The sequence below is a fragment of the Semicossyphus pulcher genome, unplaced genomic scaffold, assembly GCF_022749685.1.
Source record: "Semicossyphus pulcher isolate SPU_LCO1_2020_fin unplaced genomic scaffold, fSemPul1.0.p SCAF_19, whole genome shotgun sequence".
NCBI lineage: Eukaryota > Metazoa > Chordata > Actinopteri > Labriformes > Labridae > Semicossyphus > Semicossyphus pulcher.
The window spans coordinates 22,908,630-22,934,812 of NW_027211692.1; the positions used below are offsets into that span (position 1 = coordinate 22,908,630).

The 26,183-nt window shown below is 39.2% G+C and overlaps 1 protein-coding gene across 3 annotated transcripts in view; it reads right to left on the minus strand.

Moving 5' to 3' along the window:
* The window catches only part of gdpd5b (glycerophosphodiester phosphodiesterase domain containing 5b), a 42,385-nt gene that overhangs the window by 5,469 nt on the left and 10,733 nt on the right, over positions 1-26,183 (minus strand). For all 3 annotated transcript variants that reach the window (XR_011308588.1, XM_069668235.1, XM_069668234.1), the window contains exons 2-12: positions 21,874-22,046; positions 11,923-12,026; positions 9,513-9,606; positions 9,250-9,309; positions 8,724-8,822; positions 7,552-7,645; positions 4,722-4,867; positions 3,328-3,410; positions 962-1,112; positions 389-610; positions 45-202 (exon numbers count right to left, since the gene is read on the minus strand). Coding sequence is in view for 2 of the 3 variants with exons in the window: in XM_069668235.1 (XP_069524336.1) it covers positions 45-202; positions 389-610; positions 962-1,112; positions 3,328-3,410; positions 4,722-4,867; positions 7,552-7,645; positions 8,724-8,822; positions 9,250-9,309; positions 9,513-9,606; positions 11,923-12,026; positions 21,874-21,990 (1,328 nt within the window). In the remaining variant the exon portion in view is untranslated. The remainder of the gene's footprint in view (positions 1-44; positions 203-388; positions 611-961; positions 1,113-3,327; positions 3,411-4,721; positions 4,868-7,551; positions 7,646-8,723; positions 8,823-9,249; positions 9,310-9,512; positions 9,607-11,922; positions 12,027-21,873; positions 22,047-26,183) is intronic.

Sequence of the window (26,183 nt, forward strand, 5' to 3'; positions counted from 1 at the left end):
TGCCAACCTAATAACATTTCAGCCTTGTGTGTATGTGTTCCAACCTGATTTCCTGTGTGCTGGCCTGGTTGTATCTGAGCACCAGCCTGCTGATGCCGGACTGATCAAGACTTTGAGGGCTCAGTTTCTTCAGTGAGGTCTGGATCAGACCAGGTGCAAGCTGTTTCACCTGTGCTCTGTCTTCATTTGGAGTCCACATCACCTACACACAGCACAATACACAGGACTACAATCACACCCTTCTTAATGACACTTTGTGTCATTAACATTTATGAAGTGACAGGATCTGACAGTATTAAATAGAAATAGGGAACACTAATTCAACTAATAAACATTATGCAAGTTGGGTCTAGGAGCTGAACTAAGCTTTCAGTTTCTATGTACTTACCAGGCTCTGAGGAATGCCAGATTGCTCTACAGCCTGCAGTGTATCATTGATCCAGCTGTGGTAGCAGGGGTGCTCTAGAGGTGGTCTCCTCAGCCTAAAAACCACTGTAGTGTTGTGATAGGAAGCCAGTTTTAGAAGCTGCTCCAGGCTGCACACACTCTGGTTGGTAATACGATCCTTCTCGTGGGGGGACAGCATGTGCACGGTCCAGAAGGGGTCACCCTGAAACACAGGTACAGAAGAGCATGAGATTGAAGATCACAGATGTGTGTAAGGTGTTATATCACTGCATTGTAATAACATTCCTGCTGCTAGATATCCAATGTGTTTTTGGAAACCTGGAGAAAAATAAAAATGCTTTCATAATTCGAATAGTAGCATTTAATAAAAGCATACATCCAAACTTTATGTATAGAATCAGATGATTCTCATTTAAGTCTTCCATTATGTGCTTCTGTACTGTCTAAACTACATTTACAAAATCTAAACTAAGCACTAATAGAAAAATGGTAATTTCTCCATTTAGGCAGTATTTCTACACAATGCTCAGTGCTTGTTGTCCTCAAGAACTACCTTGAGGAACCACTGTCCTGCATTAAGTTGCTGCAGGTCTGTCCAGTTGAAGAAGGAAGCATCATTTATCTGTCTGTCTGGGAAAACCTTCTCTACGTCTGTGGTCCTCTGCAGGGTGTGGTCATGCATCAGGAAAGGTACTCCATCCACACTAGTGATCAGAAGAAGAGAGGGAGTACTTCAGCATGACACAATAATAGAAAAAGACCTTTGACTCTCATGTTTGCAGTTCTAATTGTGTGTTCATGGCAGCATATCAGTGTTCATCTGTAGACTTTTTTATAACCCCACTGATCAACCAACTACATTGGCTTACATTTCTGTAATAGTTCAAAAAGAGGGACAATTTACCCCCCAAAAAGGACTCGGAAATGATAAACAACTGTAACTTTATCTTTATGTATGCTCATAAGAGGAAGTTAAAACTTTCAAAAAGGGACTTCAGATAAGAGCGCAAGAGAAAGGTGTTACAGCAGGACAGAAAAAATGTAGAACAAGAAGAAAGAAAGGGAAAGGCAGAGCGAAAGAGAGGACAAAAGATTGGCCCAATTTTTTTTTCTCTTTTTAAAAATGCTTCTGCTCAATATTTGAATACCAAATTACTTCTTTTTTAGTTTACGTCAGCTTGTTATCCAGTTAAAACAAGACAAGAAAAAAAACACCTATTTCAATATTTGCTATGCAAATTCTTGGGGGAAAAAAAACACCTTTCTTGTGAAAATATAGGTGTGTGTGTGTGTGTGTGTGTGTGTACTGTAATCTCTAAAATATTTTGTGGAAATATACATATACATGTTTGATTGGCATGCATCTTCAAGTCAAATACTATTTGTCTGTCAAAAAGTTGTCAAAAAGTACTCTGCAGTAATGATGAATAATAGACTCCTGAAAAATTGGTACAGGAAGTTCACAAAAAATATGTTGATATATGTTGTAAGTACATGTGTGTGTGTGGGTCTGATCTGCTGCAGAAGCGGAGTCTCACTGTCGCTCTGGCTGTCATCAGGTCTAATTACTCAGCACAGTCAGAAGCTCACCTGTCAGCGGCCTGCACCAACTACACAACAATGCACCTCTCTTAGGACTGTACGCACACGCGCGCGCATGCACACACACACACACACACAGACACACACACAGACACACACACAGACACACACACACACACACACACACACACACACACACACACACACACACACACACAGCAAAGGCGATTGCTGATAAAGGAAAATAGTCTGTAGCTAATTAAGATGCAAGCTTAATTGGCAATAACCTTATAATCCACTAGGCCACAAAACAAGGCCTGAACTCACAAACGCACACTCTGCGGCAGCATAACAACTCTCACTCCTTTGCACAATTACCCATCCTCAATCACTGCACATGCATGAGTACACATGAGTAGACATGTACATCCACCATCCATCATATACCACGGCCACTTCAGTATCCAACCACCCCCCACCCCACTTCCTCTTTCTTCCTCCAAGTGTGTCTCTCTAAGCCTGTCAAATCTCATTATATTGGTGATGCCAAGCCTCTATCTACCGCCTGCTGATTTACTGTTACATCACTTGTTTAATGCTACAGTCCTATGACTGTTGTAGCAAGAATCCCAAGTATGTGTACACTTTTTTATTGATTTTTTTCCTGTATAAATAATATTACTGCTTTAAAGAATATGCACAAAAAGCAACACAGTGTGTGCTCTCAATACTACTTGTATTAAACTAAAATATTACTTGTACTAAACAAGGCTTAGACAAGATAAGATAACCTTTTTTTGCTGTGCTTGTTACAGCGGCTCAAGAGTAAGAGTAAAAGAAAGAGTAATCAAGTAATGGAGTAAATATAATAAAGAACATATACAGATAATAATAAGATAATAAACAATAAATATACTCCTATGAAGAATAATAAATAACACAATTGAAAAACTGTATGTACACCTTTTAAATGTATGGTTTAGATAGGACTAGGGTGGATAATTTCACAGAAAATTGCACAAGCTATTCTATGACACACATGGTGTGAAGCATTTTGATCAAATCACATTAAAAAATAGCAGAATATTTTTGCACAGCAGTAGTATTAGATGTTATTGGTAAACCAATGTTCTGATAAGAGGAAACCAAACAGCGAGGCACAATCCAGAAAGAGACTAAATAACCTTTTACTCATTTGGCTTTGTCATTCTGCAGTATTGATTGATTGATTGATTGATTGATTGTGTGTGTGTGTGTGTGTGTGTGTGTGTGTGTGTGTGTGTGTGTGTGTGTGTGTGTGTGTGTGTGTGTGTGTGTGTGTGTGTGTGTGTGTGTGTGTGTGTGTGTGTGTGTGTGTGTGTGTGCGCGCGCGCGGACCTCATAGAAACATCAGCCTCAAACCCAGTGACGTTCATCTGCAAAGCTCGCTGGAAAGACCACAATGTGTTCTCTGGAGCAAGCTGAAACACAGACACACAAACACACACCCACAGTAAAGATAATCACACAATCATTACATGTAGTTATGTACAAATGACCTAATTGGTGACTTTACTGGAAGACCCTATTACAAGACAGCATTAGATGTTCTCATCAAAGATAAAGTAGGTGATGTTATAAAGTCAAAAATAAACATTACTGTGTGTACGCATATGTGTGTGGACATAGAATCCTTCTTCTGAACTAAAGGGAATGTTGTGAAATGACACAGGAGACGTTTGTGGATTGCTCTTTAACTATTCAAGTCAAGGTTATGATCAATACCTAGCCAAAAGGGTTAAACATCACTTACTAGAAAAGCATTCTCCTATGAGGCCCTGTAAGCCAATGACTGGGAACCACAAGATATGAATGATGCTGTAATCAATACAGAGTCCTTCTGGGAAAAAGAGTCCAGTCATGTGATTTTTCACCCCAGTTTTTCACAGCCTCACAGAGCCACACCTAAATTTAGATTCCTCTGTGAGGATCGATTGCTTTACATGGAAACCACAAATATGAGGCTGTTTTGGAGCATGTGAGTAACTGTTTGATTAATCAGGACTCCACCTTCCATTCCCTTCCAAGTGTTTCATAATCCTGAGCCAAGTACATAAATCCTTCATCAGGTAACGTGTAGATGCAAAAACATCATTACAAGCACATAAATCAAATTTAAAAAATAATAATTGTGCTTTAGTGTGCATAAATCTTATCTTAATGTGGCATCCACATGCATACTTAACCAACAAGGCTCAACACTGTAGTGGAGTCTAAAATGTGATCTGTGAAAGACATTGTAGTACTTAATTTGCTATGATTCTGACCATAGCAGTTTTTAATTGATTCTCTTTCACATAAAGCTCCAAAGTCTTGCTCTTTGCCAGGCATAACTCCACAATTCTCACAGAAAATATATCAGTGCTATACATCAAGAAGTGAGAGCTCCAGGCTCTTGGTTATGTTGTGGACTATTTTCAGTTGCACAACAGCGGGGTTATATATAGACTAGAACAGCCCTGGGAAGTGCAGGAGAAGAAAAATGAATTAAAAACAAAAAAGGCACAGTTCTTGTGCCTCCTCCAAATAGTAATAAGTTGCCCCTGACACTCTAGTTTAAAGGATTCATATCCTGAGAGGCTGAGCATTATCATTAACATGCTGAGGTTGCGGGTTTGACACTCTGTAAGGTAGTGTATGGCAGTGTAAAAGCATATGTGATAACATTTCTTTGATGTGACCCGTTTCATTTTCCCACATTCTGATTGGATGATAGAAGACAGGTGACTCACCATGGGGGCTCCCTGGTGGCCAATGACATCAGGGCGTTGTGTAAGGGAGTTGGGGTCCATTATGCAGGGGGAGGTGATGTAAAGGGGTACCACGTAGAGTCCCAGTAACACAGTAAGATACAGCAGCATGACCACCACCTGGAACACTGGTTGGACAGAAATATTCATAACATAAAACAGAAATGGAAAGAATTGGTAAAATCTTCTGTCAATAAGCTTATAAGCTTTCAGTTAAGAAAATTACACTACTGTTATGCATGTTCTGTATGCTAGAAATTAAGTTTGCAGCCATTTATGTAGCTTAGCCTTACGCCTGTAAAGAAGCAAAGATAATTAGCCTAGCTGTGTTCCGAGGCCATTTTCAGCCTATTGGGGCAGTCAGCCATCTTTCATTCAGAAGGTTGGTGGCTCGATCCCTGGCTGCTGCAGTCTACATTTCAAAGTGTAAAATGGTAAATGGACTGTGCTTAAATAGCGCTCTTCTAGTCTTCCGACCACTCAAAACACTTTTACAATACATGTCACATTCACCCTGTCACACTCACATCCGCACACTGATGGCAAAGGCCTAAGAGCCAATCTCCAATCAGTATCTATATTCATTCATATTCATACCTGATGGCTTCGGGGGAGCAATTTGGGGTTCAGTGTCTTGCTCAAGGACATTTCGACATGTGACTAAAGAAGTCAGGGACCAAACCACCAACCTTCCGATTGACAGATGGCCGACGCCACCAAGATACTGGATTCCAAATTGCTCCCAAAGGCATATCCATCAGTGTGTGACTGTACATGAATGATAAGCTAGAGGGAGATTGGCACTTGGCACTGCATACCACTTAAATGGTAAAATGGTAAATGGACTGTTCTAATACAGTGCTTTTCTAGTCTTGCGACCACTCAAAGCGCTTTAACTCTACATGTCACATTCACACACTGATGGCAGAGGCTATGACGTAAAGTGCCCAACTGAAAGACGACCGACTCTACCACTGAGCCACAGCCATCCCATTTACCATTCTATCAGCCCCTCTGATGTATGAAATAACACATTATATCTTTGTTTGATCTTAATGGAAAATGTTTAAAAAAAAACAACCATCATAAAGATAGTAAATACAATTAAATTTTAATTGTATGTTCTGTGACTCTTGTTTAAACTAAACAAGCAAGAGACCCTTATAGCCCTTACATATATGTGTGAAGCAAGTTGTTACTGTGAATGAGGATGATATTCAGGACTTCATACAGGGGGCTTTTAACATTGACATCAAAGGCAAAGGAGATACAGTTTCCTCTGCATACACCTCAGTTCAAGAGAGCAATGAGTGGTGTGTGTGTGTGTGTGTGTGTGTGTGTGTGTGTGTGTGTGTGTGTGTGTGTGTAGGTGGGCAAACAAAACATACACACACGCACGCACACACACACTCAGGGGAGCGTATTTGTTTCAAGGTCAGCTCTGGAGCAGGGTTGAGTTACAAACAGGAGACTTAAAGCCTTCACACACACACACACACACACACACACACACACACACACACACACACACACACACACACACACACACACACACACACACACAGACATCCTCTTTTGAATTCAGACTACAGTTGCTGAAAGTAATGTTACTTCAATATCTCTACAAAACCACGTGTTTAAGACGATACCATATTTGTTAATTTAACATTTGATTATATCAAAAAGTACAGCATCTTAAAAAAATACCTAAAATCACATTTTTAAGCCAAAGCTGCCGGGAGCAAAAGACAGAGATTACAGGTTGTCTAGTGACCTAGACAGTGAGTGAAGAGAGTCACCAGCTTATTGAAAACAAAGTGGTGAATCAGGGAAATAAAACATTATTATATAAATGTTTCAATGCGGCTCCCAAGAACAATTACAAATTGCCACACCTCTGATAACCCTGCAGGAAGGTGCCGGACTTTGTTTGTATGCTACGCCTCATACTGCCCACTGTGTGCTCTGCCTTCTGTTATATACTCTCTGCCCTTCTTATACAGACACAACACAGCAGACCGCTCTCTTTCACAGATCGGCAAATACCAACTCTTTGTCATGAGCCCTTGGCATCTCATACAGTTGCACAGCACCTTGTGCAGAATGCCAGGTTTTTTTTTTTGTTGTAGTAGCAAAGTATGTTTTTTTTCGACTAGTTTTGTGTCAAGTGTAAAATTCTGGTATTTTGAAAACCATAATTCAGACTCCACTCTGTACTGAAGCAGAGAAAAATGTAGCTAAGGACTAAACATGCCTTCAATAAATTTTACAACTCTCTCAGTACAAAGGACACAGTTCCTAATCCAACATGTCAAAAAAAACAGTTATATAACTCACTGGAGCTAAAATTAACTTGCTAAATCTTCCAATTAATGAAGTATGATATTTCTGAATAAATTGTTTGGTTCATATAAACATCTGACTGCATTTATACAAATTATTTTGCTCATAATTACACAGAGACTGCCACATAAAAGACACTGACTTCAATGAAATTAATTAACACTGACTTAATTAAATTCAGATGCACGCTTTTCTACAGAGGTCAATGGCAGCGAGAGTTAGAATAAACAACAAAAGCTGCTAATCCCAAGATAGAAAACAATCCAAGGTGTCCTGGATGGAAAACATCACATGAGCCAGTAGGAATGTTCGTTATCTCCGACACCCTAGGTGGAGGTCCTGGCCTCTGTCTACATAGTGTTAATCATTTACTACCCTACCTCTATTTGTGTGTGTGTGTGTGTCTGTGTAGCATATGATTACAACGGGTAAGGGTATCTTGTACTGTGTGTTGCAGATGTAAACATACTTGTTTTTTCTGAGCGGGCAACCTGTCCTGCCACAATCCAAGACAGTGCTGTGACTGCAGCAAGAGCTCCAATGTGCAGGAATGGCCCCGTGGCCTGGAGACAGATGTGAGACAGAGGAGAGAGGAGAGAGGCGAGACAATTGAAGATGAAAATAAAGAAAAATTGAGGCGAGGAAAGGCGAATGAGGGTTTAAGAGAGATGGTAGTGAGCAGGGGAGGAAAAACAGAAATAAAGACAGAGATGCATGGAATTACAGACATTATCTTTGCTAAACACACTATTCAGAGATAATTGCTATCATTTGAAGAGGCATTCAATTTTAATGGCAGTTTAGTTTCAGTGGAACTGTGCGTCCACTTTAAAACCTCACAGGGTATTTATAAGCTTCTTACAACTCCTTGAATATCATTAAGCTGTTCATTGTTAGTAAGAGAAATTTGGTTTGAGTGTCATGTCACAACAACATATACAGTTTAAATTATTTAAATTAAATTATAATTCTCTACCACATGAACTACTGTCTGCTACAGCAGTGTTTTCTTTCAAAATCAGACTACAAACTTTTGTATTTTTTTGTCAAGCTTTTACTTTAAGGTGAAAAGTTTGTGATTGAGCTTTTCTTGACAATCAATATCATTACTTTTGTCTTCTAAGGTGTACTCAGAACTGTCTTATATTATGTTATTTTCTTATTGTATCTTTTTGTCATGTATGATCTATTTGAATTTTTAAGCACATTGAGGGTACTCATGTTGTATGAAATGTGCTGTATACATATATTCCTTTGACTTTTTCCCAGCAATGTTGATTATGGAAATAAAATCACAAACATAAAACATTACATGCTTGCAAAAGGTCAACAAATATGTAAACATTAACATGATGTAGCTGTTGAAGGTGGGACTGATTAATATAAAGACTAGTTATTGAATATCAGAATGGTACCAGGCTCAAACAGGTTTCTGAAAACATTCAAACCAATGAGGAAAGAAAGTCAGATACTGTGAAACCGTCTATCATGGACCTCTGGACTGAAGCTAAAATTATTTTATCCACAGATGGTCATAGACTAGGTTGGTATTAAGAAATAATAGAATGCCCCCTATCCTGTCAACTTGAACCGGAACAAAGCCCACTTTGATGATATGCTATTACTGCTGATGCTGCTTACCTGTAGGGATATGGGGATGACATCCCACTCTTGGCCCCATGTTTGATTGACAGATATTACTCCAACAATGGTGGTGAGCAGGGCAGCAGCCACTCCTATCTGTGTAAACAGAGAGGGAGAGATACAAAAAAATCAGAGAGGCTGTCACTTTTGATTAATACATGTATGCACGCACACGCACACACACACACACACACACACACACACACACACACACACACACACACACAAACCATAGAATAACCTCAAATAGCCCCCAGCCCTTTCACACATCCAACCACCGCTTGGTACTTGTGTTTGGTTTGCTGATAGCATTTTAGACCAGGTCATTTACTGGGCTTTCACAACCCTCCTGGGACAACACGAACCAAACTGTAAGTTCAGCTCGAGTTCAACTGATCAGTGATGAATGAACACATGGCAAACAGATGAAGTGTAAAACACAACACAGAGAAAGCTGCATATGTAAAACTCACCCACTCCTTTCTAAACTTACAATTGCTCAGTCTCTCATTTTGCAAATTACCTTATGGAGCCAGTGCAAATTCAACTGTTGCCCAAGTGCAATGTGGCAAAGTGCTAAAACCTAAAGACAAAGAAAAAACACATAAGAGTAAAACTTTTAAAAACAGCACTGCTTCATTACAGATCTCAACATCACCATGTAACCAGTTATTATATCTGGAAACACATGCACACAGTTATACTACCACCACGATAACAATTTATTATTATGATGATCACATCATGTGTTACACATCAAAGGGGAATATTTGATGCAGGACTGACCATTAAAAATGCAATGTAGGTGAAGCCAGCAGCGGTTGTGGCCAGGATGGGAACAGTGCCATCACTCCACTCCCCGGAGCGGTTGTAGAGGAACCTGCAGGAACAAAAGAGTGAATGACATTTCACTACTGGGAGCTCCCCTGCATTAAATTATTACTAACCAGTATGAAGACTTGGGAGAATTGCCATTTTGTGATGCCAATTTGACTTAATTCAAACCAAAAAGTGTCATATTATTTGAATTACAATTATGTAAAAAAATGATAATAAAGATTGAGTCCTTATGACACCACAGGTTTGATTGCTGCACAGATGCATTTTGTTGCAGTCATCCCCTCTCTCTCTCTCTTCAGCCCTTACTTTCTTTTTAACTCCCGTCTATTTCTAAAAGGCAGAAATGCCACAAAAACACTTTTAATAGGTAGATGTTTAGGTAGATAGGGTCACCATTGGCAGATATGTCATTTTTCTGCCAATATTTTCCGTCGATAAAACAACGCTTTAATTATGCCTGAATACTAGATGATTCCCTAAAAAAGCTTGACATAATGCTACGACTTGAACTCTGCGCAAGTGTGTGCGTGCACTGCGTGTACCACCCCTCTTCCGTCAAGTGTGACGAAGGGTGCAAGATGTCAGCGATATGGCAGTTTTTCAAAGTTTCCAAAACGGACAGTAAGGTTGTGCTCAGCATCGGTCATACGAGGAGGGGCCAAATCTCATTCACTCAACACTACACATTTAATCGCCCATCTCAACAATCTGCCAGTGGGCCACTACAATAAGAGTAGGCATGATATCAGTACAACTACAAGGGAGACTTGTTCTCTGCAATAAGGGGAAAAAACATGTGCCTGATATATCGGTATCGAAATTGGCGGTTGGAAAATATCGGCATATCGAATATCGGGAAAAAAAACAATCACGCATCCCTAGTCATTTTTAGTCTTATGGGGAGCTTTAAGTATGGGGAACAGGCAGCGAAGCAACAAACAAATATGAGTCTGGACTCTGGACTTATCACATCTTGTATTTTCAGCTAACACATTCATCCGAAGACACTGTGTTCAAACACAGGCATACACGCACACTCTTGATGGGTGACACTGGGTGAACAAATAGGTTCCCAGCTGAAGAGTAAAGACAAGTGAACGAGTGTGCACATGTGTGTTTTGACGTGACAGCTAAGTCCCATAGCACTAATTACTTTTAAAGCCTTATCAGTGATTCAACTGGCACAGAGCCACAGCAGGGTCACTTAGAGCTGATGCTCCCAGCCCTTTGTGAATACATTTATACTGTGGGTGGACTGAGACACTCCCTGCTGCTAAATCACTAGAACACATAAGGGCATAGATGTCATTGCCACGATTATCTGCACAATCCCAACAGAAAGCAGGAAGGAAAGCAGGAAATGTGTACATGTTCTATCAAGTGGAGGCAAATGTCTGCCGACCAAATCTGACCTCCAGAGGTGAATTAACAATGGTAGGATTGCTGATCAAATTGAAATAGGTTGGAGAGAGGGAGCGAAAAAATAAAATGAGGACTGGGATAGCACAAAAAGCTAAATTGTTAAAGTAATGCAAGTAGAGGAACTGGAAAGCAACAAAGGACGGTAAGAGAAGAGGGTTATTTTGGTGACATTGTTAGAGGTTACTGAGAGCAGGTGGAGGGGGGAGGGGAAAGGTAGCTGGAGAGAAAGTCATACAGTATGTCATTATAGGACATAGCTGCAACCCTTTTGTCTTACAGAATGTACTCGAACATTTATTAAGTTCAATTCAAAACAGCCCAGGCTGTCAGTTACGATTAAATTGTAACATGTATCTACTTTTGCCAATAACAATTGTAAGAGAAGGTCTGAAGAGCCGTCTGATCCAGAGCTTGCAGGATGCTCAAACCTTTAACATTTTTTCTCATCAATTGCTTGTGTTATTATTATTATTATTTTTATGAAAGTCATATATAACTGAATTAAAGCCGCACCTTTTGTATGAAATAACGGGATTACTTATGGTGTAAGGGAAGTTGTGCATTAGGTTTTTACGTTGAAAACATGCCACTGAAAACAGATACATTTTACTTTTCAGTTTGAAATAAGTCTCACTTTGAGTAGCTTATTGTTTTCAGTCACATAAACTTGTGGTCGAATAAAAGTTGCACGGGCTGAGCCAATACAGAATAAGAAATGTTGTATGAGCTAACTCTGTTACGTAATGGTGTAATCTGTGGATAGCTGGGTGGTGTCTGCTCAGATTAAGGCAAAGGACAGATTAAACTGATGATTTAGGAAATCAACAACAACAGACAGAGAAATTATTTACAGACAAACAATATTGCCGTGAAATGTATCGGTCTACAGTTTGACCTGACAAAAAAACAACTTTCAGTTTGGTTGTGTACTCACCAGTTGAACTCATTGTAGTCGTTATGTGCCTCCCACCAGAAGTAGAACCAGACCAGCAGCAGACAGAAGGTAAAGAGGAGGATGAGGGACCACAGCAGCTCCCACTGCACACACACACACACACACACACACACACACACACACACACACACACACATACACACACAAGCACAAAGAAATACACACATTTGAATGTGATTATTTTTATGGCTCTATTAGAATTGCAAAAAAGAGGAAGCATGATTTAAATTCAGTTGATGAAACGAAAGAACAGTCACTGCACCACGCCATGACAATTAAGGCATAAGAGCTCTGAATGCAGCCAAAGAGGGATTTAATTCAACTATTTGGACACATTCAGCTATTATGCTGGATGTGTGTGGGATGGATTTGTCTAACTTAACAAGAACAACTTCTCCAGAAGATGTAAAGTTCAGTGAAGTAAACTTTGCGCAAACATTCCTACGTTGAGAACATGGTGTCAACCAGGCTCCTGACCTTTGCAGAGAGTATTCCCTAATTCACTTTGCTCATTATGGAGGAATTACTTTTAATAAAAGCTGACACATTACTGTCCTCCTCTGTCATACACCTTTGTACCAAGGCAAATTTTAAATTGCCTTTATCTTCAGATAAAGAAATGGTAGCATGCCCCAAGGCCATACTCAGGAGAATATGTGCATGCATACAAAGCCAACTCTACATTTCTCAGAGTATTTTAAACACATCCAGACTTAAAGCATGAGTCAGGCAGGAACCTTCTGACCTTTGCTTTAAGCACTGAAAATTTACATTTATTCAAATACAATCCAGTGCATCAGAAAACGCTAAGCAGGTTGGTTTCAAATGTATTGATGAAACGCGCACTTGCACGCACACACACACACACACACACACACACACACACACACAGTGTTGATATAAAAAAGTATTTTGGTTAAAGAGTAATAGGAGAATAAACACATGACTCCAGTGAACACAAGCAGTGAAAAGATGTGTCACATTGTTAGATAAAGGAGTAGTTAGGCGAGCTCAGTGACTAATTCTTTGTGATTTAAACAAAATGCCCATTTTCCTGAAACACATCCCCTCAAAAGGTCAACTATACATAAAGAATAAAGATGTCTTTTTTAAAACATCAAGTACTGTTTAGTGCAAAAATAATAAGTCATTTGAGTAGTCATTCTAAATTTAATTAACCGATTAATCAAAGCAAAATTGCCAAGAATTCACTGATTCCAGCTTGTCTGTTTTGAGGATTTTATTGTTTCTGCCACACTTCTCTGTGGAGTGTGTAGTTTCAAGGTTTGGACTCGCGGTTAGGCAAAACAAGCAATTTGAACACGTCTCTTTGAGCTCCCAGAAACCAAAAACTTGCATTAGCCTACATAAAATAAATAACCAATTTATTGAGAAACAACTTAGTTTGTAGCTTTATATTCTTACAAAATCTCTCAAGTGTGTGTCATGTGCACTGTAGCGGCAAGATGAAGACACTTTATCAACCTCAGCACATCAGCTCGAATGTTCCACTGTTGTCTGCTGCAGATAGGGTTATAATTCCCTCAGCCAGCAGATGCAATACACAGGTAAGACAATCTCCCTGTCCTGTTTGTATCTGGTCTCATTTCCAGAGTGCTACACATGCTAAATGCTAAATATGGAAGTTTTGCATCATGATAAAGTGTGCTGCCTGAATTTTTAAACAGTGCAGCAGTTAAAGGTCATCTTATGACCTCAAGCTTGTTTTAAAAGCTTCCCCACATTTCAACACTAAGTCCTGGGGTCAGACTTAATATGGAAAGCACGGTGTGCATAAAGAGTTATTTAATTTCTGGCCATGGTTTTATGGTATAACAGAGATCAGTTGAACAAAAAAGGAAAACAGACCCGGGGAGTGTTGATTCAATTCCCCCGCATATTTGGACATGCCTTCAGAAGAAGGGTAATTAAAATATTTTTTATGTAAGAAGGTGCTTTTATATCAGATACTTTAGACACCAAGTGATTTAGGAGGCACCTGTTGTGTCTTTACAGAAAGGATCATTCCAGCTTCTGTATCTTTAAATCTAACTTCCACAGCAAAAAAGAAAAGGGAAAAAAAACACACACATTCATACAAACACAAACACATACACATCTAGATATGTATTCTGATACACGGGGCACAGCAAATCAATCCCACTGACAGTGGATCCTGTTCCCTGTGGAAGGCAGGTCTTTATGTGTGTGACAGGCTCCCCTGCTCCTTGATGAAAAAGCATTGACTCTGGTTAACATGGTCTTAATGACTACCCGGAAACACCTGGGAGATATGACCTTGCTTCTGAGAGGGGACATTGCTTAACCGGACCCCCCTCCTCCTCTGTGAATTATGATGCAAGCTTGAGAAACTACTGACAGACCAGTGATTGTGATAAATCAGATAAGTCGATAAACTATCTGAAGCTAAGAATGGGATTTTTGGAACTCACAATGCTTTAGTGGCTGTAATATAGAAATAACAAAGTCATTCTCACAGCAGAACTACTTTGTCTCTTTGATTTCAGTTCTCCTGTTCCAATGAGCAATTTGCAAATAACGTTAACTGAAAAAAAGAAAATTAACTACTTAATAATTCTTACTTTGAGAAGATTTAAGCACCTTGGTAGGTCTGACGCTCTATTCCTGTTTGCAAGCTAAGTCAGCAGCTGAGCTTGTCGAGCCTGACATGACTTGGCCTGCCCCATTGACATCATATCACCATTCTGCATGGCTGGCATTTTATTAAGGCACAACACCCTATGGCATGGACGGGCAAGTGCAGGAATATGTGGGAACACTACAATCTCAGAGAATTTAGTGTTTGAATGGCAGTGTAGGCTAACAATCATCTGTGCTTTGTTTCAGTAATTACTCTGACTTGTGGTATGGTGTTCACCCCTTAGAGAAATCATAGAAGACAAAGGGGACAAGTACGCCCTTGGAAAGCTTTGGAACTGAATTATTAAATGATGTGGTTAGCTTTAATTAAAAAGTAGTTTATAAATATTTGAATGATCTTTAAAAAACTCATTAAGGATTCTTTCTTGCGATAATGTGAGTATTATAGTCTAAACAGCTGCAAGGGTTGATATGAAATATGATTTTAAACAATTTTGCAAACTAAACTAAATGTATTGAAAAGGATCGATGTCGTACTCTTGAATAAGTCTTTAACTCCACTATTAAATATTAAAGAATCAAGTGGATCAGTGAAAAATCATCAGCATGTAAACAGTAAAAACCTAATATAATATCAATACATTCCTTAAAATCCTCCATTTACTTGGGACAAGACAGACTTTTGTGAATGAATCTTATAATAATTTAAAGCTTGTTTTAGTTGCTAAATGGTCAAAACGTGTTAATGTTTTTTTACTAGGGGGTTTGGAACAAGTTTTTGTTGTGGCAAGAAATTAGGGAGAGGTTAAAACAGTTAAAAACACTAAAAATAGCGTGAAACTGATATCTCACTGCTGACTCACCACTGCGTCACTACTGCATCGTAACATCTAGGAAAGGCAGGAGTGTGTACAGAGACAGTAGCCAACTTTGGCCTTAGTTTAGAAATACTTTTTAAAAAGACTTCATTGACAGCATCAAATGTTGCATTTAAAGACCCTTACTGTCTGTTCAGAACAACTCCAGTGCAGGACAAGGAGCAGAAATGCAATAACAGCCAACATAATTTCACCTTCCTGCCTGCCTCAGAGGCTTTTTGTCAAACTTCTGTTTTTGTCTTGACTTTTAATGACTCACAGCAAATCCAGAACAGTGGATTATGATTATTTGATAAACTTGTTTATAAATAGGCTTATTGGATTTTTAAAATCTGTTAACAGAAATAATCTTGTGTTTTTAATGTCTCACATTATTCTGGGTGGAATTGAATAATCTTCCTGTTTAATTAAATAGGAAATGGTGAACATCTTTTGGGGTTTAGGTTGGTGAATAACCCTTTGCTGGTGAGGGTTAATGAGGACTTTTCAGAAACTCTATTGCCCATTCAGAAAAAAAACTAAGAAATGAGACATGAACAGAATTCATTGAATCATAAATTGGTTTCAGAGATTTCTCTGATATTAGTTTGTACTCATTTTTCCTGTGAGGAAAACTAATGATAATTCTACCGAGGATACAATCTCGTTGATTTCTGTTTTTACTCACGCCAGTCACAAACGCTGCTCTTTAGCAAAGTTCCTACATGCCCGGTCAAAGACATGCTTAGCAACCTATATACACAAAGGAAAAAAAACCACACATGCTGCATGGTTATTTATGCAGCGCAAATGGCTATACTATCGACTGTGATTTGCATCTGATTTGCATGCCTACCTAGGAGCGAACATGGGAACAAGCTGCAATGTTTTGTAATGTAATAAAATATAAATACAACCATATATTCACACACGGAAACCAGACATAGTGAAGAAGACAATTCAAGTCAAGTGTAAATGTATTCAACTGTTACACCCACACATGCAGATACAGTATAAAGGCTTTCTGAGCTTAACTGTGACCCCCTTCACAGCAGCAAACAGGCCAAGCATATAAATAACACAGGCATGCATGTGGATTTCTAATGCAATAATAGCTGTATACATTTCTGCAGAGCATTCTTTTATAGAAATACAGAAAAACTCACTGGAAAAAAATAATTGAGCACGTTTGGCTCTGTGCTGGTTAATGTATGTGTGACGATTACATGACAAAACTGTTGTTGCATCATGTAAAATACACCACCATGTACTGTGTATGACTAAAAGCTGTCATTACTTCTCTGCACAATTATCGCAGGACAGTTTCAGATCAATCGCTTGTGCTTGGCTGATTATGTGAGGTTTATTGTGAGATTACAGTATATATTAACACAAGAAGAGATTTAGATGGGAGACAAACAGAAACCACAGTATTATCTATGATCTACTATGAGACAATGAAAACATCTGTAGTATATTACATGTGAATCAGACCAGTTTATTAGTGTTAACTAGTTAATTACCTGTTTTAAAAGTCCAGCCATTTACTATGATTCTATATCTCAAATACAGTTTATTTGACAGCAAAATATTAGGATGTCCTATACCAATACAGACATTCAACATTCTCATATACACACGCAGAAAAACTGGAATGTTTGGTACAGATCATTTCTGTCCATCCTGCTACAGACCTCTGCTACTACATAAAACAATTAAATTGTGCATTCAATTGGGTGTAGCAGCCCGACTTAGTGTGCTGCTATATAACATGCCAAGAGAAAATATGAATGTGTACACACAGATACAAACTAAAACATGTCTCAGTTTTTAGTTAACTTGATAAGTCATGTAAGTGCAAAAAAAAAAACAGGGCTGCTTTGGCTGCCAGTCCTTTGCTTCTCTCCCTGTAAAGCTCAGGCACAACCTCACATGCATTTCACTTTGCCTCTATCTTCATTGGATTTAACACCTCAGTCCCTTGTCACATTCCTGAGCATATCCAGATAAGTCCGTGGCATTTCACACAGGGCGTGTACCACTTTAGAAGGCAGTTTTACAACCAGAGCCACACACAATTTAAAAGACACTGTGATCATCGGATGTTGGTCTAGAAAATCGATTATTATGACAAAAACCTCAATTTTTCACTCTATATTTTAGACACATTCCCCATTGCCCTCTGATAATAACTACATATATATATATATATATATATATATATATAACACCGACAATTAATGACAAAGTTGTTAATGTTCTAAGATTTTGTGTATAGATTTAGAATTCTACCATTGCAGCAAACAAGTGGTTTAACTCAGCAACAAACATGGCTGGCTGACCCTGTATTGCTCCTCTCTTTTAAGCCCTCTTCCATCTGCTCTGTTGGCAGAGGATCATCATTTTTGATGCAATATTGTTGTTGATGTTTAGCCCTCTTGCAGAATCAGCAGACCGGCTCAAAACTGAATTCAGGATGAGACTTTTGTAATTACAGGCAGTGCTGCCCAGCCAGAGGATCCACAAAAAATAGAATTCAATACATTTCACATGGTATCTATGCTTTGCGTTAGCTGGATGCTTGGGATTACTTCTTTAAAGCTCCCTGGTAATGAAACAGACTGAAATTCATTCTGATTACTCTATATAACCAACAAAAGCAAACCAGACCATCAGCGACAATATTGATTATTTCTATATAGTTATTTTTAATGCCTGAAGCTGCTGGCGGGGGGTAGGTGATTAACCGCAGTGATTAACCGCACGTTGCCTTTGTTTGTATTTTCCAGGGCAAAAATTTATAGTGACTTATACATGACTGTTAAAGAAAGCAGGATGAGATTGTTAAAAACCACCACTTAAAGCTGCAGTAGGTAAGATGGAGAAGAGAGTGGACTTTGCTTCAAAATTTGAAAGATCAAAACCTCTAGGTCTCTTCCCCTCTCTCTCCGCCCTGCCAGTCCTGCCTTCCAAGCCGTCCCCGCAGAGGAGAAATGTCATGCGCGCTCAGGCTAGTAACCACAGCAACTGAAGAAGCCTGATACACAATATGGCGGATACTCCAGTAAAAACGTGAAATGACAACAACCGCAGCCGAATTACACCACCAACACTATCGAAGCAGATACACATCAAACCAGCAGATCAAAGTATTTGCTGTGAACGATAATCTACAGCAAATTCTATTTAGCAAAACCACCAGCACTTAGTTTGCTAACAGAGACTGTGGAAAAAAACAGAGTCAACTAAGCAGTAACACACTGATGTTGTGAACATTTATCCGTGAGAGCACAGGCACACATAACTATCAGGAGAACGTCTGAAGTGGTAACACTGCCTGGGCACTTCACAAACATATTTTCAGCCACACAGCCATGAAACAATGCTGAACAGCAGCCGCATTGGGAACAAGCTAACATTAGCCTGACTGCAACACCAACATTACACAACCGTGTGAGTATGCGCAGAGGAGTGGTGTTGCGCAGGGTTTGATTGACAGCAGCCTGAGACACTTCAAATGCCATTAGGAGCAGTAGGAGGAGCCAGAGGAAGATGATTTTTTCACAGATTATCTCTCTCATGTACTGCTGTATGTTTAAAGTGACAGTTTGAGCAAATATGACAAAAAGTTAGTTTTAATAATGTTACCTACTGCAGCTTTAAGTATTTACAGGACAAAAGAGATAGGAGATACAGCTTTGTCCACAGGGGGCGCCAAAATCAACACAAACTGAAAGTTACTCACAGCAGCTTTAAGGTAGATCACAAGCCAGTCAATATGTCCATATTTAGTCACATCCCATCTGATTGAGGCTTCTGACCTTTAATCTGACAGCTTAACGTTAAAAAGCTAAAAACTGAAAAAGGATTACATGATAGAAGCTGTAAGATAGACAACAAAAACATTTCTGCCATCTATACATTTTTCTGCTCTCTCATTTATGAAACTTTGTGGAGTCACCCTCATAGCAGGGTTGCTCATATTACTGATAGTTCTAGGTAACTGTGTAGTCTCATTTGTACAATAGCTCACAGGCCAGGACTAACAAAGAGCACAAGGTCGCTGACAAATGAAGGCAGAGCAGTTTTGCTTCTATTTTTGAAGCCTTTGTGTGTCTGAATGGTTAAGACTGGCTAAATGGAAATACTTTCAATTATTACTGAGAGGCCAGATCAGCTTGCATTGCATGACGTGGGCTGTCTTCCTACAAAGCACCTTGAACACAAACAGAAGCGGCTTCTCTGAGAAAGCCAGTCAACCTGAACGGCTCATTATAGTGAACAAAGATGAAAAAGGAGAGAAATGGCCTGATCCACTCCGTGGATTATGAATGAGTCGTCAGTTGTCTCAATACGAGATCCCCAGTTCTCACGCATCTGTGATTCGCTCAGATCCAGTTACATGTAGCTGATCTACCTGGTCTTGATTGGTAACAGTTTGTTTACTGGTGTCATTAAAGATGCAGACTTATATAACATCACCTTGACACATAGTAGTTGATATTCTGAAAGCAAAAGATAGTTCTCTGCAGATAGTAGACACACAAAATTGCATGTGCTTGACTGCTTCTTATGGGGTCAAAACAAATGTTATCCACCAGCACATGATCTAAACAAAGGAAGAGCACCATGAACAAAGAATGCTGACTCTGCATTATCCTATCAGTTGTCCTGCAAGATAGCCACTTGCCACAGGAAACGTAGCCACTAGGTGTCTAGTTTCCTGCAAACAGGAGGGAAAGATCAATCTCTCTTTATTTAGTACTGCTTTTTACATGATCCAAAAACAATCAGTTATAATCATCCACCCCCCATGCTATTGTGCCTTTTTTTCTACATACCTAATGTAGGTTTGTCTGCAGATTGACTATTAGCCTATTGTCTGTGTCCTAGGATTCTGCTAGTCCACTGTTTGGCATGTGGGCCTAAACAAATTATCCTACCTAGTGTCTGAGTGCATGAAAGTGCACACATGGGTATGTGCTGTTTGTTTGTTTGTTGAGATTGTTGCTGCAACAAAACCTTTGTGTGCTTCCTAAATACAGAGTAGAGCAGATAAAGGGAAAGGTTAGAACAAGTCGCTGAGCCATTCGTATACTTGCATTTTCCAAATACTCTGTGAGTAGCTGTTCTGGTGAGACACTTTGGATTATTAAAACAGGGAAGTATACTTAAAAATGTTTTCAAATGATAAGTCATACATTAAAGAGCTGCAAAATTGAGAATGTTGACATTTTATATGCATACATTTTGCATAATAAACTGTCTAAAAGACTTGCCTAGCTATCATAGCTGTGACCTTCTATACAAAACACTTGCAGTGTATCCTGGACAAAACAGTCAAGCTCCTGACTAGTTACAAAAGCCATGTACACGGACGCACACACACACACAGACAAATAAAAACATTTGATGGTTATGATAATATCTCATTAAAGTAATTTAAAATGTGCGTAACACAGCAGATGAAAGACAACTGGAAACAGGGGAGTATTGTAACCGCTATGTAGAGAGCTCAAGGTTATTGAATGGAGGACGAGCCAGCAAGGACATATTTGGTCAAAGATAATTGTTCTTTGTAAATCAATGTTGAGAGAGAGGGTATTAGAGTAGGGTATCTAGAGACCATGAGGTGTAAGAGCTCCCTGCTTTGGATGCCAAACACAGATGCTTTTATGGGTTTCACTATTCTATTTAACACAGTGCTTTGAAAATGTTCCACTTCCTCCACAGCTATCTTGTTACTCAGAGCTGTGAAAGACACAGTGGTGGTCATAAAATAATGCACACATCTCCATTTAAAATGAATAGAAAATTTACGAATGATATTAAAAAGTTGAAAATCATGTTTTACGTTGGTGTATCTTAGGACAGCTGTAGTTACCATGAAAAATGTACATAACAAGATAACGTACACTGAGAATGAGATGATCAGATCTCATTCACCTCTACCTAATGTGAGCACATGTAAATATACGAGTGTGTGCTGTTTATAATTATCTTGCAAGATAATCAGAAACAGCAAGGGCAGCCTTAGTTCTATTTTCTACTGCTTTGAGGTGTCTCTTTGACAATGCCATGTTCTCCTGCATCAAACAATCAAAAAGGTTTTATTTACAGAGAAAAGGTTTTCTATGATGTTCCAAAGCAAAAGTGATGCAGATCTGCAGTTGTGAAAGATTCAGACATGTAGTAAAATGCTACAAGGTCGGTCAAATGTCATTCCAATGCGTTAACAGATTGGCTGTTGAATGCACATGACTGATGTGTATAATCTATTGACCATCTTGATGTATATATGCTGTATTCTGCACTATATGCAAAACTCACATTCTGTAAAAAAAGTGTGTTTTTGTGGATGTGTTTTTCTTTTTTATCACTGACTGCAAGATGTGTAGGAATTTCAATTGGTGTAGTTTCCCCACACAAAGAGGTTTCCATCAGCTCTCACCTTTGTGGTGTCATCATGGGAACGTTGATAGCGTTTCCAGCGGCAACCATAGATCCCAGTGATACATGACAAACACAGCTGGCGCTCATAGACCTGGAGGGGTTGGTGTTTCACCATGCTCCTTCAGTCAGTCTGCTTCCAGTGCTCTAACATCCCACTGACTATGAAGTGTCCTGTAAGAAGATAAAGACATGAAACAACAACATGAACACACAAATTGTTGAGACCAAAAAGATAAAATTGAACAATCCATGGAACAAATATTGACTTAGTAACATGTCTGGAACTTTGATAGAAAACATGTGCTGGCTTTAAAAGCACCATGCTTTGGAAACAGAGCCCAACCTCAAATTAAGACTTTGTTTCCCTGCTCCTGTTTCCAATGACAACTGAGACTGCTTGGTGCTTTTATCAATATCATCAATGAAGCAAAAAGGAAAATTAAATTGAAAAGGGCTTGTTGAGCAAACCATCTCCTTAACATCACATTAAATTACAGTAACATTGGACACATCATGCAGTCACCACACATCTGGGTCAAAAGGCAACTACAGGCAGCATGTGGGCTCCATTTCTGCCTTTCATGTCAGGCCCAAGAAAAAGGCTGTGCAAACAAAAGACCAACAGGTGAAACAAGTATATAATGTAACTATGACTTTTCAGCAAACCTCTCAACTGCACTAAGTAAAAATCAATGCATGCTGCTGTGTTCAGCATTAATGCTCAACATGGGACTACACCTGCAGAACAATAATGCATCTGTCTTGCATTGAACACAAAGATGTGCACAGAGCCACATTTGCTCCAGACGTTTCTAGATCTCTCAGAAACCTGAGGGTCTTTGCTAATTTAATGCTTTATCTGAGATGTTTTAGGCTGACAGCGGAAAGCTTTAGGGAGGCATCCTTCCCTTGTGCATGTTCCAGCTGCTACACACCCCCTCAATGTGGAGGAGCAGCAGAACAACATACTATAGTAGAAACCCAGCACCCCTTTCATGCCGGCGTAATGTTGTTGTATTGACTATGGTAGGAAGTACCAGGCTCTGTTGGCTGTGAATTACCCGTCATAACTCAGTCCTCCCATTAAGCTGCTGCTGATTCTGCAATCTGCTATAATAACAATGATGATATTACACAGTGTAGTTAAAGAGGTAGAATGTGGTCTTGAAAGTGCATCTTGGAGTAATCGAAGCATAAACAATGCATTATTAATGGAATATCAAAAAGACATTGTCATCAAACAAAAAAAATTAAATGTATTAACACAGCATTTTTACTGGTGACTCTCCTTTACTTGTATTTTGTGAAGCACAGCTGCTATATGGCGCGGTAACATCTGATGTATCAGAGCATCTCTGCATGTTAACAACACTCTTCCTGCTGTAATCTGGCTGTCTTGGGCTATGGGCAGCCGCCCATTAGAATCTACAGCCGTGGTCGTGTTTCCTGTTATTAGTAAAACTGCTCTGGGGAGGGCGGGCCTAAGACAAGGAGAAAATGAACCTGGCCTGCAGCACTGCAATGATCTTAACAGGCGATTTGCAACGGCGGCCCTATGCCTTAAATGAGCTCAACTTCAGTCAGTCGTATACAGCAGCTGATAGAACCAAACTGAACAGAGAAGAAGAAGAAATCACCTCAGATGCACGGAATATTACCTCAAAAATCTTAAGTGTTTAAAAAAACTCAAGGGAACAGAGGAAAATTTACCAACTTGAATTTTTAAAAAGTAAGTATTATAACTCAGAAGACAAAAGAGTTACAACACATTTTTTATATCCGATGATGTCTGACTTTGGATGTATCAGATCTTTAGAAGCACAAACATCAGAATTGTTTAAATAAATTCACAAATGCAAGCAGAGGCATACCTTTTGGAGGAACCTTTTCATCAAACATTTAAAATAAAGTGAGTAAATATACAACGAGTATACATAGAGTGATAGCAATGAGAATCAACCCCTGTGACAGGGACGGATGATTCTGTACGCTGACTGATGGAGGACAAGCTCTGCAGTCTTCTGGTCTATGTCTGGCTGTGTTTGACATAGAATGACCACTTTCTACCACTGGTCAGTGTCTTATAAATAGCTTCCATCTTTCTCACAGTTTGCACTACTGCCTTGTCCCATCATCAAGTTGTCAAGCAGCCAACCTGAAAATAATATCAGCCTAACTGAGTACCTAAATGTCAGTGTGAGGGGGGGACTGCTATACTAACAGAGTAATTATACTTATCTGATGTGTTTTTTTTATCAGTGTTGTCTGTCAGAAAGATGGAGGTCACAGCTTAGTAGGAAGGAAGGTTTGCAAATTTACAAAAAAGATAAAGTAGCGTAAAAAATCCAGTTGCTTTTCAGCCACTTTAACAGCAGCGCTCTAAGCACATCTGAAGGGTCTAGTGGCTGATTTTTTTTAATCGTCACCTCTTCTGGTTTAAGTAACAATTGGCCTTTGATCTAGGACTAGTCTCATTTGTGTTCAGTAAGTCATAATGATCTTTTTTTTTCCAGAAACAAACCATAGAAAAACATCTAAATTATTAATCACTGATTGATTGTAAAGGCTGCAGTTAACATACTTTAAAACACTAAATTGAATAATGCCATGAACAAATAAATATGTTTCATGTGTTTTTTATAAACATTTTATCCTGTATAATGTTTTCAAGAGAGACTGGATTCAATAATTAAAGAATAATATTGGCAGGGCCCAACTGCTATGATGCCTGACAAAGATTATTGACTCCTAACATACTGAACAAAAGACAAACATGGATGTGTGTCTGGGCATGTCCACCAGGCCTTTAAGACAGAAAAACAGTCTTGCAGCTGACTGAGAAAACCCAATTGGTGTTCACCAAGGCAAAGTAACAACTGACTTCAGCACATGTCTTGTCATGTTGTCACTTGTTGATAAATTATAATGTTCAAATCTGTATCCACAGCAATGTCTCCCGTCATGTTGTCACAGCAAAGTGGTTCATGCGGTTTATGTTGAAACATGTTTACCTCCAAAGCTTCTATACACGCCAGTGTGGCAGCCACTTATATCCTCAAAGCCACAATATCACACACACATCACTGCTACTTCAATTGAGCCGAACATCAAACAGATCTTTCATTCAAACTATTTGATGTGGGATATTATCATAATTAGGCAGAGTAGCACTGACGGCACAGATTTGTCACCTTGAATTTGGGGGCTCATCCATTTTTTACTTGGTAGTTAACAGGCCCTGACCCTGCTCCAAGCTGTATAAAGAAAGAAAGAAAACCACCGCAATTAATCCCTTTATCACCATGATGTCGTAGCAGAAACTCATCAGCTAAAAAGGACCCAGTGGAGACAATTAATTCTTTAATAAACTGTGATGAATCTGCAAAGCTCAATTGAATACAGCAGGAGTAGCAATGTGCTGCACTTGTATCTCAGAAAGAAATTATATTCATCCAAGACTCTCTGTGCTTGCACCGTCATATTTTGCCAACATGGACGTGACACCTCAGATCACACTGCTGCAGAAATGTGACCACCGTGTGGGCTGTACGGTCACAGTGATTCACTGTATCACAGACACAACAACTGAGCCAAGAAAGCTGAAATGATTGGGCAAAAAAGAATAACATACCAAGCTTAGTTTCACAACAAAAATTCAAATTAATCACTTTGCCATGCCTTTAAATTAACAGTTTAGACCATGTCAAAAAAATTATGTTCCACAAGTGAAAAAATAAAAGACTGTCAGAAGCAACTCTCTTAATATTTACGTGCCGTATTCAGAATCAGAAATACTTTATTAATCCCCGGGGGGGGGGGGGGGGGGGGGGGGGATTCGGGAAACAAGTTGTCTGTACATGCATGAACAAGAGAGTATGAAAACCCCTGAACGGCTGTTGTCGTCTCCTTTTCTGCTGCCTCATTTCCTTCAATCGAGGGTACAGCAAGGGAAAACAGTCTGCAGGCGAGGAAATGCTTCAGCAGTTTCCCAGCAGAAAGCAATGTCTTCTTCTGACTAAGAAACGGAGTGAGAGGCCAAGCTACAGACGAGTGTGAGATCCAAGGCAAACCCAATAATGAGAAGGAAAAGCTCCTTAAAGGAATAGTTCACAAAACAGACACACATGATCCTATTTAACCACTGTAAAGTCTTTCAACACACTGCTGTAATGTGACAAAATGACACTACCTGTTCAATATATCCCATACAACAAGCTTGCATCTATTTCTTATAGAGGTTGTAAGGTTCTGTTACTACTACCTTTTCCAACTTATTTCCACAATTGATTTTTTAAGACAATGTGAGTA